At 45.4% G+C, this 19,671-nt stretch overlaps 3 protein-coding genes across 9 annotated transcripts in view; 2 read left to right on the top strand and 1 right to left on the bottom strand.

Annotated features, from left to right (window-relative positions):
• Positions 1–1,987, top strand: part of LOC129170471 (heterogeneous nuclear ribonucleoprotein D0-like) — an 8,569-nt gene extending 6,582 nt beyond the window's left edge. The window contains exon 7 of the mRNA XM_054758111.1: positions 325–1,987. Coding sequence (XP_054614086.1) covers positions 325–392 — 68 coding nt within the window. The 3' untranslated portion in view covers positions 393–1,987. The remainder of the gene's footprint in view (positions 1–324) is intronic.
• Positions 1,457–19,671, top strand: LOC129170469 (aryl hydrocarbon receptor-like). Of its 7 annotated transcripts, none has more exons than XM_054758100.1 (12): positions 1,457–1,591; positions 2,187–7,408; positions 8,281–8,459; positions 12,487–12,581; positions 12,660–12,749; positions 12,921–13,032; positions 13,104–13,219; positions 13,670–13,857; positions 14,017–14,126; positions 14,206–14,347; positions 15,918–17,139; positions 18,429–19,671. In XM_054758100.1, exons 2-12 carry the CDS (start codon positions 7,350–7,352, stop codon positions 18,504–18,506), a joined length of 2,391 nt encoding a protein of 796 aa, XP_054614075.1. In that variant the 5' UTR covers positions 1,457–1,591; positions 2,187–7,349; the 3' UTR covers positions 18,507–19,671. The 7 variants fall into 7 exon arrangements, with proteins under 7 accessions (XP_054614075.1, XP_054614079.1, XP_054614074.1 ...); XM_054758104.1 differs by lacking the exon at positions 18,429–19,671 and adding an exon at positions 7,544–7,615 and having other exon boundaries at positions 15,918–18,400; XM_054758099.1 differs by lacking the exon at positions 18,429–19,671 and having other exon boundaries at positions 2,187–2,517; positions 2,626–7,408; positions 15,918–18,399.
• si:ch73-234b20.5 (uncharacterized protein LOC449923 homolog) lies at positions 1,758–4,065 on the bottom strand. The gene is made up of 3 exons (XM_054758114.1): positions 3,860–4,065; positions 2,312–2,476; positions 1,758–2,230 (listed from the first exon to the last, which is right to left on the bottom strand). Exons 1-3 carry the CDS (start codon positions 3,860–3,862, stop codon positions 2,093–2,095), a joined length of 306 nt encoding a protein of 101 aa, XP_054614089.1. The 5' UTR covers positions 3,863–4,065; the 3' UTR covers positions 1,758–2,092.

The raw sequence follows: 19,671 nt of genomic DNA, 5'->3' as shown, positions 1-19,671 counted from the left end.
CAGACTCCCACTGCATTAGCTTTGGGAGAGTTCCTTGTTCTTTTTTGTTTTTACTTTCTGCTATGCACAGAACTTCCTGCAGTAGCTGTTGTTTCATCAATGTAACATTACTGACACCTAGTTGCCACTGTAGAATACTGCATATCACCACAACATAGTCTTCTAAATGCCTTACATTTGTATTTTACTCCATGTATTGGTACCATATTGGTCTTGAGAAGCAGAAAGTTAACGGTATGGGTTTGAAAAAAAAAAAAGATATGGCGCACGCAATAGATATGGCGTTTTTTGTACGTGTTGTCTAATTTTGTATTTCCGCGGTAGATCCGTCTGCTGGCTACGGCAAGTCGCCACGGCGCCCTGTTCACAGCAACAGTTACAGGCCGTACTAAAGTGCGTGTGGAAAGCTTCCCAAGACAACAAGCAGGTATGCACAGAGCAAAGTTGCATCCCTCTCTGTAAAACGTAACCTAGTGACATTAATTAAGTGTTTGGTAATGTAATGTGTAATTTATACATTTTCTTTTTCTCAGCACCGTGAAAGTGCTTTACAGTAGTGGTAACATAGAGGCTAACCCCTGCAGCCTCTTATTGCACCAGTTTTTTTTTTGGTCCTTTTTTCTTTCTCTTTTAACTGTAAAGTTAACAGGTAAAGCACTACTACTACTACTACTACTACTACTACTACTACTACAAAGTTAAGGATGTACAAGGAAAGCGAAAAGGAAGTATGTTGTCTCCTAACTCTGACATACCTTGTTTGTACCTGCCAGCGGAGCTTCCTTGCAGGCCATGAGCTGACTCCCAGATACTCTCAGGGCCCGCTCAATGCGGACCGGGTACGAGAAGCATACGCTCTCGATTGCTGCCGTTTGGTATGGTCTCACAACATCCCTGTATCCGCATTTCTAAACTCAAACCATATGGGACAATACGTGCAGCTTTCACCTTCCTTTCCCGTTTTTGCTGTTTGGTTTTTGACTTGTTTACGAGTGTACAGTAATGTTGGTGTAAAGGTTAAATTCACGCACATGTAATGGTCATTCTTTACAGGCCCTTACTCCCCCCGACAAGTAATCATAATGTTATGCTCCTTAAAGGTTACTACAGCTGGACTTAATATTTGCACCGGTGATGTAAGCTGCTTGTTTGTTGTCCATGAGCTAACAGCTTGTATGGACGCTGCCGTTGTGTTGGGGGAAGAAGTGCTTTACGTTGTTCAACATGTCTTCTCTGTGTAACTGACTCCTGTAACCTTTTTTTTCTGATTAAAAAAAAAAAAATGTAACGCAAGAAGAATTGCAAGCGCATTTCGCAGAAACTTGCACGGAATGTTCCTTTTTTTTTTTTTTTTTGTAAATGTGCATCTTTTGACCAAATGTTTCCTTCTAGTTCACCTCCAGAACTTTGCTATTTAAAGTGTTTAAATGTTAATATATTTACTCTTTTACATGGTACTTCCTGTTAGCTTGTGGTATAAAGGTTGTCTGTATGAGCTGACGTGTGCGTGTCTTTTCTCAGGTGTCAGAGCAACGAGGCTGGCTGGCTGGCGGGTGGGCAGGGCTGCAGCAAAGATGCCCTCGTGCTGATTGTAAGAAAAAAAACTGAAGCGCACTGTCCCACATGTCTTCTTTATTTACCAGCGCTTTTTGGGATTATTATTATTATTTTTTTTTTTTAAGAAGAGTTTTAATACCCCCCCCCCTTTTTTTCTTTTTTTTTTTTTTGTATTTTAACATCGTCCCATGCTGTTTGTGAATCACTTCATTTATTAGAGACATAGAGACAGCACACACTTATTACAGCCCTGCGGTAGCATAGACACACATTAGGTTATGTTCATCAGTCCTATATAAAACATATATACAGTACATACATATATATATATATATATATATATATATATATATACACACACACATACACATGGATAATGTGTTCAACATAGGCAAGTGTGATAAAACAATAAAACAATTTGCTTTCTGAACCTTGGTAAAGGGATTCATTTAGTGGGAGAATGTGGCGTGGAGTGTTTACACAAGCAATCAAAAAGCATCTACAAGGCATAAACATTCTGCTAAGACTGCGTGAGTTAAATAACATTAGTAGCAAAGAGGATGATGACGATGAGGATCACCAGCACGACCACACCGATTAGGATCATCATTTTGATGTTTTTCCACCAGTACTTCCTGGCCACCCGTGTGGAGGTTCTTTGGAAGGAGTCGGCCTGGTGGAAGAACACAGGATCAAAACTCAAATCCAAACCTTGTGGACTGATTTCAAATAGCCAATGATGGTGGAAACTCACTGAGGCCTGCAAGTCGTCCGTCTTGCCGATCAGATCGTCCAGCCGGTCGCCTCTCTCCAGCACCTTGTCAATGTTGTCTTTCAGGATCACCTTCACCTCGTTCACCTGACCCTGCACGTGGTTCAGCTTGGATGCCGTGCCGGACGGCTGGAAGTTTGGGTTATCCTGCGAGGGGTTCAAGAAAAGTGGCCTCAAAGTACCCAAAAGTACAAGTTCTTGTACGCATTGACTCCTCAGCAAAGCCAACGTGCAATGTTTTCCCAAACATTTAGTCTTACACTAAACCTTCTGCTATTCTCTATTACTTCCTTTAGGATCACGGCTAAAGATGCTGGTCTAATAGAAACCAACGGAGAGCTGTCCTGTTACTCTATTGTTCTCTATTATTTTCTGTCATGCCCCCACTAGAGGACACAAATGTTTTCACGCCCGTTTCACGCACGTTGAAATATTATTGAGAAACTGACATCTATTTATCTGTACAGACTGAACTCGAAACTGAAACCAGCGAAATGCAACAAAATGGACAGCATTGAAGCATACAAGCGTATGCAAGAGTCAAATTGCATGCCGAGTACCACAAATTCAGACATGTTTGGCAGGTCTGCACTGATATTCAAGTTACTCCCTGGCCCCCCAGGGGACCTACCCCACTATTTGAGAAGCACTGCACTAAACTAACGTGCAAAGATCAAAGATAAAAACTACTTCTTAAAGGGATAGAGTTGCATGACATCCCTATCAGCAGTGTAGTACATCAATGGTGACTCCTCCCCCCCCGGCCACCCCTTGGTTCGTGAGCCCAGTTCTGATCAGATTTGGGGGATGAGGAACATAGTTTGGGTTAATGTTTTGAGAAGCTAAAGTCTTTACTTAAGTGTCCCCAAGTGGAACTGATCACCACCTGGTGATGAGTTAGTGGAAAACACTATTGTATGTTTTCATACATTTGGGGTACCAGTTTGAGTCTTCAACGGAACTAATGTACTTATTTGTAGATGCTGAAGACAATTCAGTCTTCAGCTATCCTACCGTAGACTTTGGTAGCACTTTAGTCTTGAGTCAACATATAAATTGTATGACTTTTCCTAAGCATTGAAGACAATGTAACACTAAAGACAATTTAGTCTTCACTTTCAACGTAATGTATGTTTTTGTAAACATTGAAGATAGTCCCTTCAGTCAAACGAATAGGTCAACCCGGAACCTTCCTTCTGCAAGGGTACAGTGCTAAATAACCGCACAACTGCTGCAACCTGATGACAGTGACCTGAATATAAAGTAATCTTTATGAAGTACCATAATCAAGAGGGCATGTGTCGCACTCCAGGAAGTTGTTTGTATAAGTATGTCAAACTACTCAAGCAGGGTCGATGGACCTCCTTGGCGGAAGCAGCTAGCACCAAAAAGTGGCGCTACTCTCACTTCCTTCAACTTTGTCAGCAGAATAGCGCTATCAACTAAGCCATGTTGCTGTCACATGAAAAGTTGTCATTAAACGGAGAGAAGCCACCTACCTACCTAACCTACCTGTGTGACATAACTCACCATAGTAGCGCTGGTAGGTGGTCCAACACAATAGGACCACCAATGGAATGAAGAAAGGCAGAGATCTTTTTGCTTCTTCTTGTGACTTCTTACTGAGTCACACAAACGCCCGCTGAAGGTTGCACCTCTGCTGGGTTACTCATTAACTCCCCCCATGGAAAGTCTTATTGGCTTCAGAGGAGCTGTCACTGGGGTTGGCCTGAATTCAGTCGCTGCACTTTCATTTCCTTGTTTCCTGAGCAAAACTCAGCAAAAAAACTACCAAGAAACTTTTGATTGTTTTAGCAACTCCTTGTGACTGCTCATCCAGGGGGAAGAATGTGTGAGGTCAAAGGTGCTTGAGACAGCTGATTGCGTTCTCTTGATTGCCTCTGTGAGCTTGATTACATTTACTTTTGCAACAATGCTCAGCATAGATAGTTGTGTGTTGTTTGGGGTGGTGGCAGTGTGATTTATTTCCACGCATTGGGGCCCAGAATTCTTGGTGGTGCTCCTGCGGTACAAGTGAACAATGTATCCTGGAGAAAACGATCAAGTATCCTACAGAATTCTACATTTAAAACTGCACATTTTCAAGATTCAAGAGTTTTATTGTCATGTGCATAGTAAAACAGGCAGTTCTTCTATGCAATGAAATTCTTATTCTGTTCATTCTCCCAAGAAAAGAAAGAAAACACAAGAAAATGAATAAGAACATAAGAAACATAAATACCAATAAATTAAGCAACAACAACAGAAGAGACATTAATACAAATAAATAAATAAAGTGCTATGAGTGTGTGCGTGCTTCGTTGAGAAGCCTGATGGCCTGTGGGTAAAAGCTGTTTGCCAGCCTTGTGGTCCTGGACTTCAAACTCCTGTAGCGTCTGCCTGACGGTAGGAGTGTGAATAATGAGTGTTGTGGATGTGTGCTGTCCTTGATGAGGTTGTGTGTTCTTCGTAGGACTCTAGTTTTATAAATGTCTTGCAGTGAGGGGAGGGCTGCCCCAACAATGTTCTGTGAGGTCTTGATCACCCGCTGGAGTGCCTTCCTATCACGTGTTGTACAGTTACCGTACCAAACAGTGATGGAGGCGGTAAGGACACTTTCCATAGTGCATCTGTAGAAGCAACTCAGGATTGTGGTGGACATGCCAAATTTCCTCAGTCTTCTCAGGAAGTACAGTCTCCTTTGGGACTTCTTCAGAATTTGTTGGGTGTTGTGAGACCAGGTGAGGTCCTCGCTGATGTGTGTGCCAAGGAACTTGAAGGTTTTCACCCTCTCCACCTCAGTCTCATCAATAAACAGGGGTCTATGCGGCTCCTTTTCCCTTGTTCTTGGGTCAATGATCATCTCTTTAGTCTTATCTGTATTGAGAAGGAGATTGTTATCACGACACCAAGCTATGAGGTCCGCCACCTCTCTTCTGTATGGTGTTTCAACACCACCAGTGATCAGGCCGATGACTGTAGTGTCATCCGCAAATTTAATGATGCTGGTGTTCTGGGAGGCCACGCAATCGTAGGTGAAGAGCGTGTAGAGGAGCGGACTCAGCACACACCCCTGTGGGGTCCCAGTGCTCACAATTCTTGAGCTGGAAGTGCGATTGTGGACTCTGACTGACTGGGGCCTGCCTGTTAGAAAGTTAAACACCCAGTTACAGAGGGAGGGTGACAGGCCAAGTGTGAGGAGCTTATTTGTGAGTTTGTGGGGGCTGACTGTATTAAAAGCAGAGCTATAGTCTATAAATAGCATTCTGACATATGTGTCCTGGCCCTGTAGGTGAGAAAGGGCTGTGTGGATGGCAGTGTTGACTGCATCATCCGTGGACCGGTTCTGGCGGTATGCAAACTGTAGAGGGTCCACAGTTGCCGCCGGGATGCTCTTTTTGATGTGGGTCATGACTATTCTTTCAAAGCACTTCATAACAATAGGAGTGAGTGCTATAGGGCGATAGTCATTCAAGCAGGTCACGTTGCTCTTCTTGGGTACGGGCACTATGGTGGTGGACTTAAAGCAGGTCGGTACAGATGCTTGTGCAAGCGACAGGTTAAATATGTCAGCAAGCACATCAGCTAGCTCTGATGAGCAAACTCGAAGTGCACGTCCTGAGATGTTGTCTGGGCCTGCTGCTTTTCGTGGGTTTGTTTTGTTCAGAACCCTGCGCACATCAGCTGATGTCACCATGAGAGGTGAGTCCTGTGTGCTCCCCAAGTCCAGCCACCCTCTCTGCTCATCAGGAGTTTGGGTGTCAAAGCGGGCGTAGAACTCATTCAGCTCATCAGGAAGTGTGGTTTGGCTGGACGTGGCTACGCTACTCCGCTGTCGATAGTCTGTGATGTGCTGGAGCCCCGCCCACATGCGCTGAGGGTCTGAGGTGGAATAGTAGCCCTCCAGCTTCTGTCTGTACTGTCTTTTGGCCTCTCGTATGGACCTCCTCAGGTCATATCTGGCCTTTTTGTAGTCCTCAGCGGTGCCCATGACAAATGCAGTTGAACGAGCGCGTAGCTTAGCCCTTACACCACAGTTCATCCACTGTTTTTGATTGGGGTTTTTTTGTAATACTTTCGGCCTTTCCAAAGTGGGGTCTTGGAACAGCCTTTCAAAGCACCTTTCATGTTGCTGTAAACTTGAAACTCTCGTGGGAAAGCTTACATGCTGGTAATATTTAGGGAAAACAGTCCTGAGGTTGCAGTGGTTGAAATCGCCCGATATAATGAATACAGCGTCCAGGCGTTTGATCTCGTGTTTATCAATGATGTCATGCAGGAGGCCCAGCGCGTTAGCTTGTGGTGGAATGTAAACAGCAGTTAAATACACAGCGCTAAACTCACGAGGTTTATACAATGCTTGTATAAACAGAAATGTGTTAATTAAACTATGTAGTATATTACATACTGTATTATAAAGTGTAGGCCTCGTTATTCAGATTGGCATCGGTTTTGACCTGCCATGAATACCCACTGCCACTAGGGGGAGGTATAGGCAACACTCCGCTCAAGCAGGCGGCAGGAAGAAGCGTCACTGTCGTAAAATCTACCCGAAAGGTTCCGCGGTTACTGTGGCGCAAATGTACAACATAAACTAAAAGGAACCGTTGGAAACTACTGGGGAAAAGACGGCATCGGGTTTAATGTGTACCTGTGACATTGGCTGATTTACGGGGACAAACAAAGGTGAGAGTTTGCACCAATCAGAGGCCGTGGCACAGCCTCGTGTTCGAGTATCGGGTGATGTGATTGGCTGAAGCGGGGGGCTGTTGCGCATTCACGAGCACATCAACTGAAAAAGTTAGCGAGATATTTTTCAAATCTTCTTTTTGTGCAAAGTACCGCGCGTCTTGAATTTGGATTATTTGCTCTTTTGGGTCGAAGGAAGAAGCCTACCGAGTCGGGAGCGCGTTATGATACCCTGACATCGACGTTAAATGCGAACTTATTTTAAAGGACATTATCAGCCTTCCTCCCCCGCTGAACCGAAGAGAAAGTTGACCGAAATCAGAGCGCCACCATGCTGGGAAATGTCGGCGTTTACACCGTGAAGAGGAGGAAGAAGCCCGTTCAGAAGAAGTATGTTCTAACGAGAGGTTCTAGTTTGGTGAAACGCGGCAGAATCAGCACCGTGTTGATGGATATTGTCCAGCAACACGGCTCCTTCAGATGAAATATTAGATTTCCATGTCATACTTTCCTGTTGTTATTTAGCCACTTCCGGACTACAGGTCTGGCAGGTGGGTGTCTGTTGCAGAAGGCCTTGACGTCACGACTATAGATAAGGTGGGCAGGTGATGGTGGTTGTGATTCAGGTCAAAGGTTACCTCGACTGACTAATGTCACAAATGCTAATCGTGTCATGTGACATGCGTTAATCACTGTCTTAGCACATAAAAATACTTTAGAGTAGAGTCAAGCATTCATTTATTATGATTTTATTCTGTCGGAACACTACGAGTGCCTTGTATCATTTTGCCAGGAGGGATGCATATTTGCATGGTATCTTGGGGCTCCTATGATGTGTGGTGATGTATTAACCATTGGTTATCGTTATAACAATAAAGCACAGCACACTCAAGACAAAACAGCCTTTTGGCGTCCCAAGCACAGTGTTATGATACCTAAAAGGCGGTCGTGTGAATTGCAATCTCTAGAGCACATGTGTCAAACTGGTGCCCTGGAGGGCTGAGACGCTGCAGGTTTTCTCTCCAACCAGTTTCTTCAGCAGGTGATTTAATTGATGAGCTCCTTACCTCAAACTGAAGGTGTTGATCATTAAGATCACCTGCTTTAGTGACTGGCTGGAAAGAAAACCTGCAGTGTCTCGGCTCTCCATGGCACCAGTTTGACACCCCTGCTATAGCATATTACATAATAGTACATCAGTGCACATACGCCTGCCTGTGTCCTTACATCTGTGTTTGGCGCTCCTCTGTGTTGTCATCCAGCACCCTGCAAGCGCCCACGAAGACCAACCCATCCAAGCGGCACCGGGACCGGCTCAACATGGAGCTGGAGCGCCTGACCTGCCTGCTGCCCTTCTCTGAGGAGGTCCGCAGCCGCCTGGACAAGCTGTCCGTGCTGCGGCTCAGTGTGGGATACCTCAAGGTCAAGCGCTACTTCCATGGTCAGTGTCACGCAGTCTTTGGAGCTTCTGCATTAGAGTGCCTTGATGAGCAAAGGTGTCCAAAGTCTGGCTCCCGGGACATTTGTGGCTCTTTTTTTCTGCTACTAAGCCACATTGTGAACATGAGCACATCCTGCATCAAGCATTTTGATTTACGCTGGGTTTCAGGGTGCAGGATTGTGCAGGTGTACCTAATGTTGTAGCTGTGAGTGTTGATTTGTACGTCAGGCCCGGCGATGCCACGACACGCATTTGCGCCATTGCTGGCGTGAATAATGGATGTGTGCCCTGCGTGGTGGAACGTGAGCTGGTAGCTGGGATGCGGCACCTTTCATGTCCAACAGAGCAAAACATAACTCCGCCCACATCCACTTGCTTCCCCTTTGACCTCAGACCACCACAACCCGATCGGTGGAGTATAGTCCCCATTTAGGAGGAATTTCCTGATGCATATCACGTGACTAATCGAGCGGTGTGGTTGACAGTTGCAGCTTTTTGGATTTGATGCAATTCTACACAAAGGATGCCACAGCATTGATGCTACGGTTGTCATCACCACTCTCCCCTAGCAACTACTTGCATCCTCCTGATAGTGCTAACGCTACGCTATTATGGTTCTATCTGGACGTATCGCAGCCAATTAGCGGTCTATCGTGACTATATCACAGCGATCTCATCACAAGTTACTTTGGGATGACCAACGTACTGTAGCTAATTCCAGTGTGTGAGCTCGCTAGGAGGTTTTACTGTATCTATACATCTATAGCACATCTATATCACGTACTCTATATCATATCTATACCACATTTATTATTTACTACACACTTAGCAAAGTGATGCAGTGATATCGTATCTAAAGTTACTAAGTGTTTCCCAACCCATTGTGATGTATTGCGAGGATATCGTTGGCAAGTGCCGCAGTGATATTATGTCCAAAGTCACTTAGTGCTTCCCAACCAATCATGCCGTAATATGATATCGTCATGCTGTAATGTGATGATATTGTTATGTCATTCTGTACTGTGATATCGTTATGCTGTATTGTGATGATATCATTGGTACAAATACCACACCTATACCACATTTATTATTTATCACACACTTAGAAAAGTGTTGCTGTGATATCGTATCTAAAGTTACTCAGTGATTCCCAACTGATCATGATGTATTGATGATATTGTCCTTCTTTATGATTCTTTATGATGACTTTGTCCTGCTGTATTGTGATGATAGTGAATCAATATATCGCATTGAAAATGGCGTGCACTTTCTCCTGGGTTAAGTTCTGGCTGATTCCAACAGATAAAGTTGTAGTAGAAGTGCGGGGGGGGTTGATCCCAAAGCTAGCTCCCTCTGCAATAACAAGTTGAAGGTTCTTGCAGTCATGTGACTCTCTCTCTTGACCAACATGTCAGGGGAAATTCCTGGGTTTTGCGGGGGGAGACGAGCGGCAGATCCAGTGGGTTTGTTTTGAAAAGTGAGGCGTAGGGAGGGGTCGAGCGCTTGGTTAGCATGCCATACAGTCATTACTGTAAGGAAAAGGAGGCTTTGTAGAGCCGATCACAGATTAGATTCAGGAGTGAAAGGTCACCTCGCTTTTCATTTCTTTCAAATATGAAATGCTGTCATGGGGCAGTGTGACCATGACCAACCCGCCGACCCCCTTTGCTAACATGCTGCACATGTTTTACTCTCACTGAAGCACATTTGAAGCTAGGTCACGTTTCAGCCTGCATGTTAACTCTGTGTGCACAACCTGAATCCAAACTCACAGTGACTCATCAATTTACTAACTAAACTGCTCTCCAGCTTTGCTTCTTCATCTTGAAGATGGCATTCTTTTAGCTCTTTGGCTTTAGAGCTTGATATTGAAATCCCACCGCAGGGAAAATGCTTGGCAAGCTTGCATACGAGGAGAGTAACGCTACACCGTAATCATGGTTCCGTACTACCCCCGCCAAATACACTGCTACCTCACTTTTCCTCATCAACCCCTTCCAAAAGGGCAGGCACCAACCAAAACGTACAAAAAACAAATCCACTTTCTCCCATAAGACGCCCAAAATATGAACAAAAAAACATTTGATAGAAAACAAAAGTACATACACTACCAGTCAAAAGTTTGGAGGCACTTTATCATGTTGGTGTATGACAAAGTGTCTCCAAACCTTTGACTGGTAGTGTATAAATGAGGAATGAAATGTATAAATGAACATTTACTATGACTCAAAGCTAAGGATGCAGATAAGGATAGATACAAATAATCACAGTGGCCCCTTTGATATTTTATAGACAGTTTTTCTTTTTATAAAACTTATTAAAGTTTTTTTTTTACATCAATTTAAAGGCAAAGCCTTTTTTTTTTTTTACATTATGACGTTTTTGCGCTCTTTTTTTCCCATGTTTGCTGGTTTTTTTTTTTGTTTTTTTAAATTTTATTTGTACAAGGTGCCGCTGGCCAATAATAACTGAGTCTTTGAGTCGCATGCTGCTAATGGCCCCCTGCCACGCTGTGGCCACCGCTGCTGTAATGTGTCTCTGTTAAAGCGTTCCCCCTGCAAACTCTGTGAACTAGGAACCTTTCCAATAGCATCCGCTCCCTTTATACTTTGCTACGAGTTCTTTCTTGAAGGCAGTGTTTCTCACCTTCTTCATCAAAGTTCTGGCACTTGCAACTTTTTTTTTTTTTTTTAAATCTAAAAAAAGCACAGATTCCTCTAACACTCACAAGTACACTGTGTACTTGAACGCATCACCAGCAAATAGTGCCCTGTCGTTAGGACAAAGAAAGGAGACAGATACGAGTTGTTCATTGTTGAGTGTGTGTTCTATGAACAAATAAACCACACATACATGGTAGCAATGATTAAAGGATTCCCTGGCCAGAATCTGTCTTTAGTGTCCCAACTGTAAAAGAACTACTATCCATTCTTCACAGAGACTGGTCGATGAACAGGTGAATGTAGGCCTGTCAAGATAACTAGTTGTGCTACAAATTATTGTCGATAATGGATGTTATCGACAACATTTTTGAGACAATTTTTTCATTAAGTATGGCATAAAATTGGTGCCATATAACCGTATTGAATGGTTGCATTTCTTTTACAATGTAGCGAGCAACACTGTCTGTGTGCATGCACCGTTTTGCACTATTTTGTTAACATCTACATTGCTGACCAAACACCTCAGTAAGTGTTGGCTGTCAGGACGAAGGCTCTGCTGCACCTCCACCGGTAGTTGTCTTTCCCAGTTGGGAAAACTGCCAAGGATGTTTGCTTTTCAGGTGTGTGTACAAGTTGGTTGTGTTCCTCATCTTCCTCCGCACTACTTTTGAACAAATGCGCTCACCTTGTTCATTCTGTTTAAAACCTAAACATTTCCACACTGGGGATGTTGCGTTCCCCTCAGAAACCATCGCTTGTGTGCCTTTGTTCAAGTTAGCCTGTGCTGGCTCACGAGGTTAACTGCTAGCACTCTATAGCCACTCACCAGGAGCCACGCCTCCACAAAGAGGCTGAATGAGAGGATAGGAGGGCTCACTCTCTCCGTTCATTCCACTACAGACCCAATGCGCACAGACTGATGCAGAGACGCGCATGAAACACGCATGCATGCACATGTCAATTTATTGAGGCCGGCATGATTATCGGCTTTGTTTTCTGATCGTTCCATTAAAGGATTTATCTTTATTGATTATCGTGACAGGCCTAGGTGAATTCCTTTTTTGGCCACTCAGCTTAGGTTGTTAGATGTATTTTTTGCAAGAAGCTTTTCAGGCTCTGGCCTTTCCTTGGCAGTATCACCAGCCATGACTCGTGCTAGCCAAAGGTTGGGCTGCATTGTATTTGCTTCCAGAGGAGACATGTGACTAGTACGTGTACTGTGTAGTGAGGCACTTACACTTCCTGTTCCTTGCTTGATGTGTTCCGTTTGGGTACTAATTGGGTACGCCTGTGTACCGTACCTAATGTACCGTACCCAAGAATCCAATTAGTAATACGTGTAGCGTTATTTTTGCATCTTTCAGATGGGTTCCACAGCAAAAGCACCGCACTCCCTCCTGACGCGGAGGCAGTGTCCCTGGACGGCGTCAGGTTCTCTGAGGGCAAGCTCCTCCTCAAGGTAACGGGCGGGACACACAAGCAGAAAAGTGCTTTGTCATTGTGACGATTTATTATCATCTTTGTTGTCATTTCCAAGTCTCTCAGAGGCTTCGTCTTGGTGGTGACGAGAGACGGCACCATCTTCTATGCATCGCCTACCATCCAGGACTTCCTGGGCTTCCATCAGGTAAGACACACCCACTGCACAGTCGCTCCTCGCCATCAATGCTTTTTGGTTGACAAACGTGAACGCTAACAGGCCTAAACCTGAGCATTCAAGGACAAGATTAAGCACACATAGAAATAATAAAATGGCTCTTCTTAAGTGGTGCACATCTTGTCTTTTGTGTGTCCTCAGTCTGATGTTGTGCAGCAGAGCGTGTTGGACCTGGTCCACATCGACGACAGAGAGCTGTTCAGCTGCCAGCTGCAGCTCGGCATCCACCTCAGTGACACGCAAGCCGTCCCCGGTGAGTGTCGGGGTCATGTGATGACAACCGTGATGATTGGCCTACATGGCGCTGATGTTTGTTTTTTTCAGGCTGTAAATCTACCAGCAGCCCCCACAGTCTGCTGCTTCCGGAGGACTCCTTCTTCCTGGAGAGAAGTTTCTGCTGTCGCCTTCGCTGCCTCCTGGACAACACATCTGGATTCCTGGTGACTAAAATCACAGAATAATACTTTGCTTTAGTTGTTCAGTTGGGTGTCATAAGAATTGCCCAATGTGTTGTAAATAAAGAATAATAAGAGTGTAAAGGTGACTATAGGGGTGTTATTTTATGTCTACGGGGCTCTAATCATGTTAAAACCTGTATTGTATTAACATTGAATCCTATATTGCGGAAATGTATTCATTGCAGTTGGGTCTGGAACCAATGAGCCGCTATATACGAGGGACGACTGTAAAAGTTTTTTTTTTTTTTTTTTTTTAAAAAGGACAAAAATGACGTAAATAAAGTGTGTTGCACCTTAATGGCCATTGGACAATGTGGGTCCTATGTAGAGACCCTTTTGAGAACCCCATCATCCATGCACTTTTTTACCTTTTCGATGCTGATGCCAGCATGGGAGCCTAACAGCCTTCCTCCTCCTCCTCCTCGTCTTCAGGCTCTAAAGTTCTCCGGCCATCTGAAGTACTTGCAGGGGAAAGCTGGGGCCGATGGGAGTCCTCGGCTGGCTCTCTTTGCCATCGCCACGCCTCTGCAGCCGCCCTCCGTCATGGAGATCCGCACCAAGACGCTGATATTCCAGACTAAACACCGCATGGACTTTGCTCCCATGGCCATCGACACCAGGTGAGCAATGTGGGAGTTCTCTAGCTACATGTTTGGAGCCAAGTTTGCTCAGGTTAGAGTAGGTTTTGGTTTGAGTTGGACCTCCTGGAATGGATTAATGATGCTAACCATTGTTCTCCTGTTGCTAGCATTCATCAGTCCACTCTTCTTGTTCTTCAGGGGCAAGCTGGTGTTGGGCTTCTCTGAGACAGAGTTGATCACCACGGGATCGGGATACCAGTTCATCCACGCCGCAGACATGATGTACTGCGCTGACAACCACCTCAGGAGTATGCCCTTTAAATGCTTCCCGCCTCACTTTCACATCTTCCTCCTCTCGATGTGTTTTGTGACGCTTCCCTCCCGCAGTGATCAAAACCGGAGACAGCGGCTTCACGTTCTTTCGTCTGCTCACCAAGACGGGACGATGGCTGTGGGTTCAGGCCAACGCCAGGGTGGTCTTCAAGGATGGAAGGCCCGACTTCATCATCGCTCGGCAGAAGCCTCTCACGTACGCATCCTTTCCTTCCTGAATCCAAAACCTCAACCCCTGTCCAAAATCTGCATCTGCGTTATGATTGTAACACAAGCATGCCTTATGCATGTACTTTGGTACCGCCCGAAATCTACATCCACATCATTGCTGAAACAAATGCCATTCAAATCCAAATTGTTTTATGATATATTTATCTGCAACTGGGCTGATATCAGCAAAAAAATTAGTATCAGCTTATTTTGGCCTGTGTCTAAAATGTCTGATATTGACACTCCGATACAAGTAGTCGAGTCCAGATTCCGCCTCGGCACGTCAGCCCACGTGATCACAACAGCGTGTGCTAACGTGCTAAGCGAGGAGTAGGAGTGATGTCAGCTGCATGCATTTTTCCTTAAAATTTGAAGACTACGTTGTAGCTGAGTGCAAAACTTATCATGCACAAGTTTCCCGTGGTGGCACAGAACCGGGGAACGCTTAATACGACCAACCTCATTGTGCATTTCAAACAGCATCACACGGGAAACTCTGACGGGATGACAAGAAGTCACTAGCTAGAACACTAGCTGTCGGTGGTGAGTAATGTCGGCTTGAAATGTTTAAACCTTGCTATATGATGCCTAGCTGCCGATACTATACAGGTACACCACATGCATAAGAAGTACACGTGTGACTTTCTCAAACCTACTGTTGCTGGTTATTGTTTGACTAATATCACCTGATCAAGCCTTTTCTGTTAAGATCGGCGAAGCTGTGAACTGGAGTCCAGCGCAGAGGCGAAGCAATTCATAACAACAAGTTTATTTAAACACAAGGTGTCCACGTAGTGGAAAAAGATACAACAAAGCTACAAAGTATAACAGAAAATACCTGGACCTAGTCACAGGGAAAAACTACACAAACTAAGGGTGCTGCGGAAAATACTAGCAGAGAGGGAAAAATACAAAACACAAAAACCAGGCAGAGGAAAAAGCTCAAAACTCAAAACGCTGCTGAATAATCAAGCAGGAAATGGCATATGAAAAAACTCACCGCTGCAGGGAACAACACAACTGCAGGAAGACAAAAGGCATACAAGGCTAGGCGAGACCAGAGAGTAGCAATACAAGAAACTAGATGCTGGGAAGAGCAGGCAGCTGGCGCAGGCTTGGCAACAATCTGGCACTGGACTTGCATCTGGCTGCAGCTTAAGTAGGCAGCCAAACTAATTGTCTGCAGGTGTGCCCAATTAGTCCCTCCTGCAGACTCAGAGGTGTGCTGCAAAGAAAAGCAGCCAGGGGGCAGCAGAGCAGCACACAGATCATGACATTTTCTAACATTCCACACTACTAAGGCATGGAATAGAGTAGGTATAAATGTATGTTTTGGTAAGAGAAGGTGGAATAGAGCAGGTATAAACGTATGTTTTGGTAAGAGAAGGTGGAATAGAGCAGGTATAAACGTATGTTTTGGTAAGAGAAGGTGGAATAGAGCAGGTATAAACGTATGTTTTGGTAAGAGAAGGTGGAATAGAGCAGGTATAAACGTATGTTTTGATCCACAATGCTGGATGTTCATAGGAATGATGGTTGCACTTTGTCCCTCACAGAAATGAAGAGGGAGAGGATCACTTCCAGCGGAGAAGACAGCAGCTTCCATTCAACGTGTCCACAGGAGAAGGAGTCCTCTATGACCTTGATACCTTCTCCATCCCTGCCCCTCCCAGTCCCCAGGACCTCCCCACAGACAAGCCACTGGATCCCAGCTCCATCCTGGGGTCCTTACACCACCAGGACCAGTCTCTGCACTCTCAGCCTCAGCATTGCGCCCCCCTACTCCCCATCTTCTCCCACGTGAATGATCGGGAGCCTGACCAATCCCAGCAGACTTTGGAGCGGGCCTTCCTGGACAGCCACGCCCTTCTCAGCGTGCCGGGTCAGCTGTGTCAGGAGGAGAGGCCCGCCGTTGGAGACTTCACGTCTCAGGCCATGCTGAACTCGCTGGAGCAGATCCTGGGAGACATCGGGGACGGGTTCCTGGAAGGTCTGGAGGTTGAGCAGAGCGAGCTAAGAGATTGGGAGAGCAACATCCTCAGGATGAATCACGACAGGGAATTCAATCACATCCTGGCCAATGACGTGTTCTCCTACGTGGAGGAGGCGCTCAGGAGAGAGTCGGGAGGAGAAACCTCAGGGGAAAGACCTCAGCTTCCTGCTTCCACAACCTTAGACTCGCCACAGCAGACTTCAACACACTTGGACAGTGGACAGGAAGTTCTGTCTCATCCAAACACTCACCTGGGCCGCATCTGGCCCGCCAGCGGCGCCACTCACCACGCGGTTCCTGCACACTCCTGCCATCTTGAAACGCCCACCCTGACCCATCAAACTTGGCTTCCTTTGGGAGCAAGCTCCACTTTTACCCACACTGGGTCACACGCCCACCCTCCCCAACGCACGGGGTCACACCCCCACCCTTCCCAACACACGGGGTCACACTCACATCCTTCCCAACAGATGGGGTCACACCCCCACTGTACCCAACGCACGGGGTCACACCCCCACCCTTCCGCCTCCTGGCCTCAGAGTCACAATGACAGCGTCACGCCACAGTTGTCCAGCAGCTGCGTGTTTGACCCTCACCTCCCTCAGGTGGGTTCAAACTCCGCCTCCACACACCCGCACGCGGCGGGAGAAGCTTGGAACGCCACTGCAGCTGAGACGCAGATTGACAGTAGTGCACTCAATCACGTGAGCGGCGAGATCCCTGGACGGCCTTTTGGAAACGGATCACTGCAGTCCACCTTCTTCTGCTGGAACGGTCAAGCTCAGGTAGCGGACACCAGCAGTCACCCAGCAACGCCATCCCTCACGCCAAAGTCACTCTTTGATCACCTTCCACCATACCTGCCAACATTTGCGTTATAAAACATGGCACATTTTCCACCAAAATAAAGACAGTTGGGATCTTCCACAATCATTTCCATTTGTATTCCTTTTGTGAGATCTCTAGGACTTAAAAAATACTCAAGTAATCCCTCGTCACTTTGCGCTTCCAATTTCACAGATTCACTCTATCACGCTTTTTGAACAATACATGAATGAATAAATCATGCTGTTTCATGGTTTGGTACAGGCTGCTATTAGTCTTAAAGTATGCATGTTTAAGCACCACCTTCTAAATACGCTTTTTAACATGATTAGAACCCTCTAGACATGAAGTAACACCCCTATAGTCACCTTACACTCCTATTACTTAATACAGTAGACATAATAAGAGACAATAAGACATAATACCTGTGTTCCACTTTTTGTACAGTACTTCCTGTGGTGGCTACTGTCTCATCAGTGTAACATTACTGACACCTAGTGACCGGTGTAGAACACCACATATCAAAACGGGTGCATTTTCTGAATGCTGTTGTTTAGTTCATTTAGCCATTGTTATTCATGAAAATGCTTAATAGAGGCCAAAAGGATATAAAATGTTCTTAAATATGCATTTACTAACAATAGGCTGTAGGCAACCACCAAACAGCCATGAATGACTAATTCATATTTACGGAAAAACCGTGATTTGAAGCCACAAAATTCTAAGTGCAATGAGGCGAGGGACGACTGTACACTGGCCACTAGGTGTCAGTCATGTTACTGTAGTGTTGGCTGGCACACACAAGCACCAGACTTGATGGCTTTTATTGCAGCTTGAATGATCTCACAACAGGCACAATAATCTAACACGGCCTACTGTCGCCACCGTAACCCACACCAAGATAAAACCCCCAACCTCATTTCATGTCCACCCACCACTTGCTCCCCTAGCACCGGAACACATTTACAGCAACACACACGAGCATGAGTCTTATTTATGTCTTACATGTCTTATTTTGTCTACTATATTGGGTAATAAGCGTGTAAAGGTGACTATAGGGATGTCATTTCGTATCTAGAGGGCTCTAATAATGTTAAAAGCGTGTTTAGAAGGTGGTAAACAGGTTTTCTATGCTCTACCAAAATATTCCATTAGGGGACCTTTAAACTTGACCTCAGTTTAACCAACCTCCTCCAGAACTCCAGATGGACCCACTTGTAAAATCTGTGCACTTTTCCTGCCTCCACAGATTCCCAAAGTGCCCCTGAACCCGTACATCTTCCCGGGTCATCCCGCGGGGAGCGTCAACTTCTCCCAGAACCCCTAGCCTCCTGCCTGAAGCGCTAAGCTGACCTCCGCCAGGAAAAAAAAAGCCTTCTCATTTCAAAGGGACTGTTGCTGTTTTATTTTTTTTTCTGGAATTCTGCTGAAGTCGTCATCTCCATCACGCGGATCAGGAAGCGCATTGGAGCCAACAGGACCTGTGGCGGTCAGGTTTTAGAGTCCAGAGCAGAAGGAAGCCTGTGATGACGTGATGTGGTTTGGTTCTGTGAGGTGTTATATGACTCGGCAATGTGCTTTTATCATTTTTTAGGCTGAGCCAGGTGGTTTTGTTTGAAACTCTGCTTGTTAAATTGCCAGTTATCTGGCAGATGTGAAATAGTCTAATGATAATAGCATATGTATCGTATTCAACACAGTGAGATGCATTTACAAGCCAAGTCATACTGTATCAAGACTTTCTATGTAATCTAACAAAAAGAAAAGATTATGTGGCGTGTGGAGGAAGACCATCCACTCAAAATGAAGCTTTGCTTGGTTTTCTTGCCACCATGTTTTATATTAAACCACTCCAGACCCAACATGGCAGCCATTTTTTACATGCACACAGGCCATATATGATTACGTCCAGCCAAACCACACTTCCTGATGAGCTGAATGAGTTCTACGCCCGCTTTGACACCCAAACTCCTGATGAGCAGAGAGGGTGGCTGGACTTGGGGAGCACACAGGACTCACCTCTCATGGTGACATCAGCTGATGTGCGCAGGGTTCTGAACAAAACAAACCCACGAAAAGCAGCAGGCCCAGACAACATCTCAGGACGTGCACTTCGAGTTTGCTCATCAGAGCTAGCTGATGTGCTTGCTGACATATTTAACCTGTCGCTTGCACAAGCATCTGTACCGACCTGCTTTAAGTCCACCACCATAGTGCCCGTACCCAAGAAGAGCAACGTGACCTGCTTGAATGACTATCGCCCTATAGCACTCACTCCTATTGTTATGAAGTGCTTTGAAAGAATAGTCATGACCCACATCAAAAAGAGCATCCCGACGGCAACTGTGGACCCTCTACGGTTTGCATATCGCCAGAACCGGTCCACGGATGATGCAGTCAACACTGCCATCCACACAGCCCTTTCTCACCTACAGGGCCAGGACACATATGTCAGAATGCTATTTATAGACTATAGCTCTGCTTTTAATACA

The sequence above is a fragment of the Dunckerocampus dactyliophorus genome, chromosome 17 (assembly GCF_027744805.1).
Source record: "Dunckerocampus dactyliophorus isolate RoL2022-P2 chromosome 17, RoL_Ddac_1.1, whole genome shotgun sequence".
Lineage (NCBI taxonomy): Eukaryota > Metazoa > Chordata > Actinopteri > Syngnathiformes > Syngnathidae > Dunckerocampus > Dunckerocampus dactyliophorus.
The sequence above is the reverse complement of the archived record's forward strand: the minus strand, read 5'-3'. Positions and strand labels throughout refer to the sequence as shown.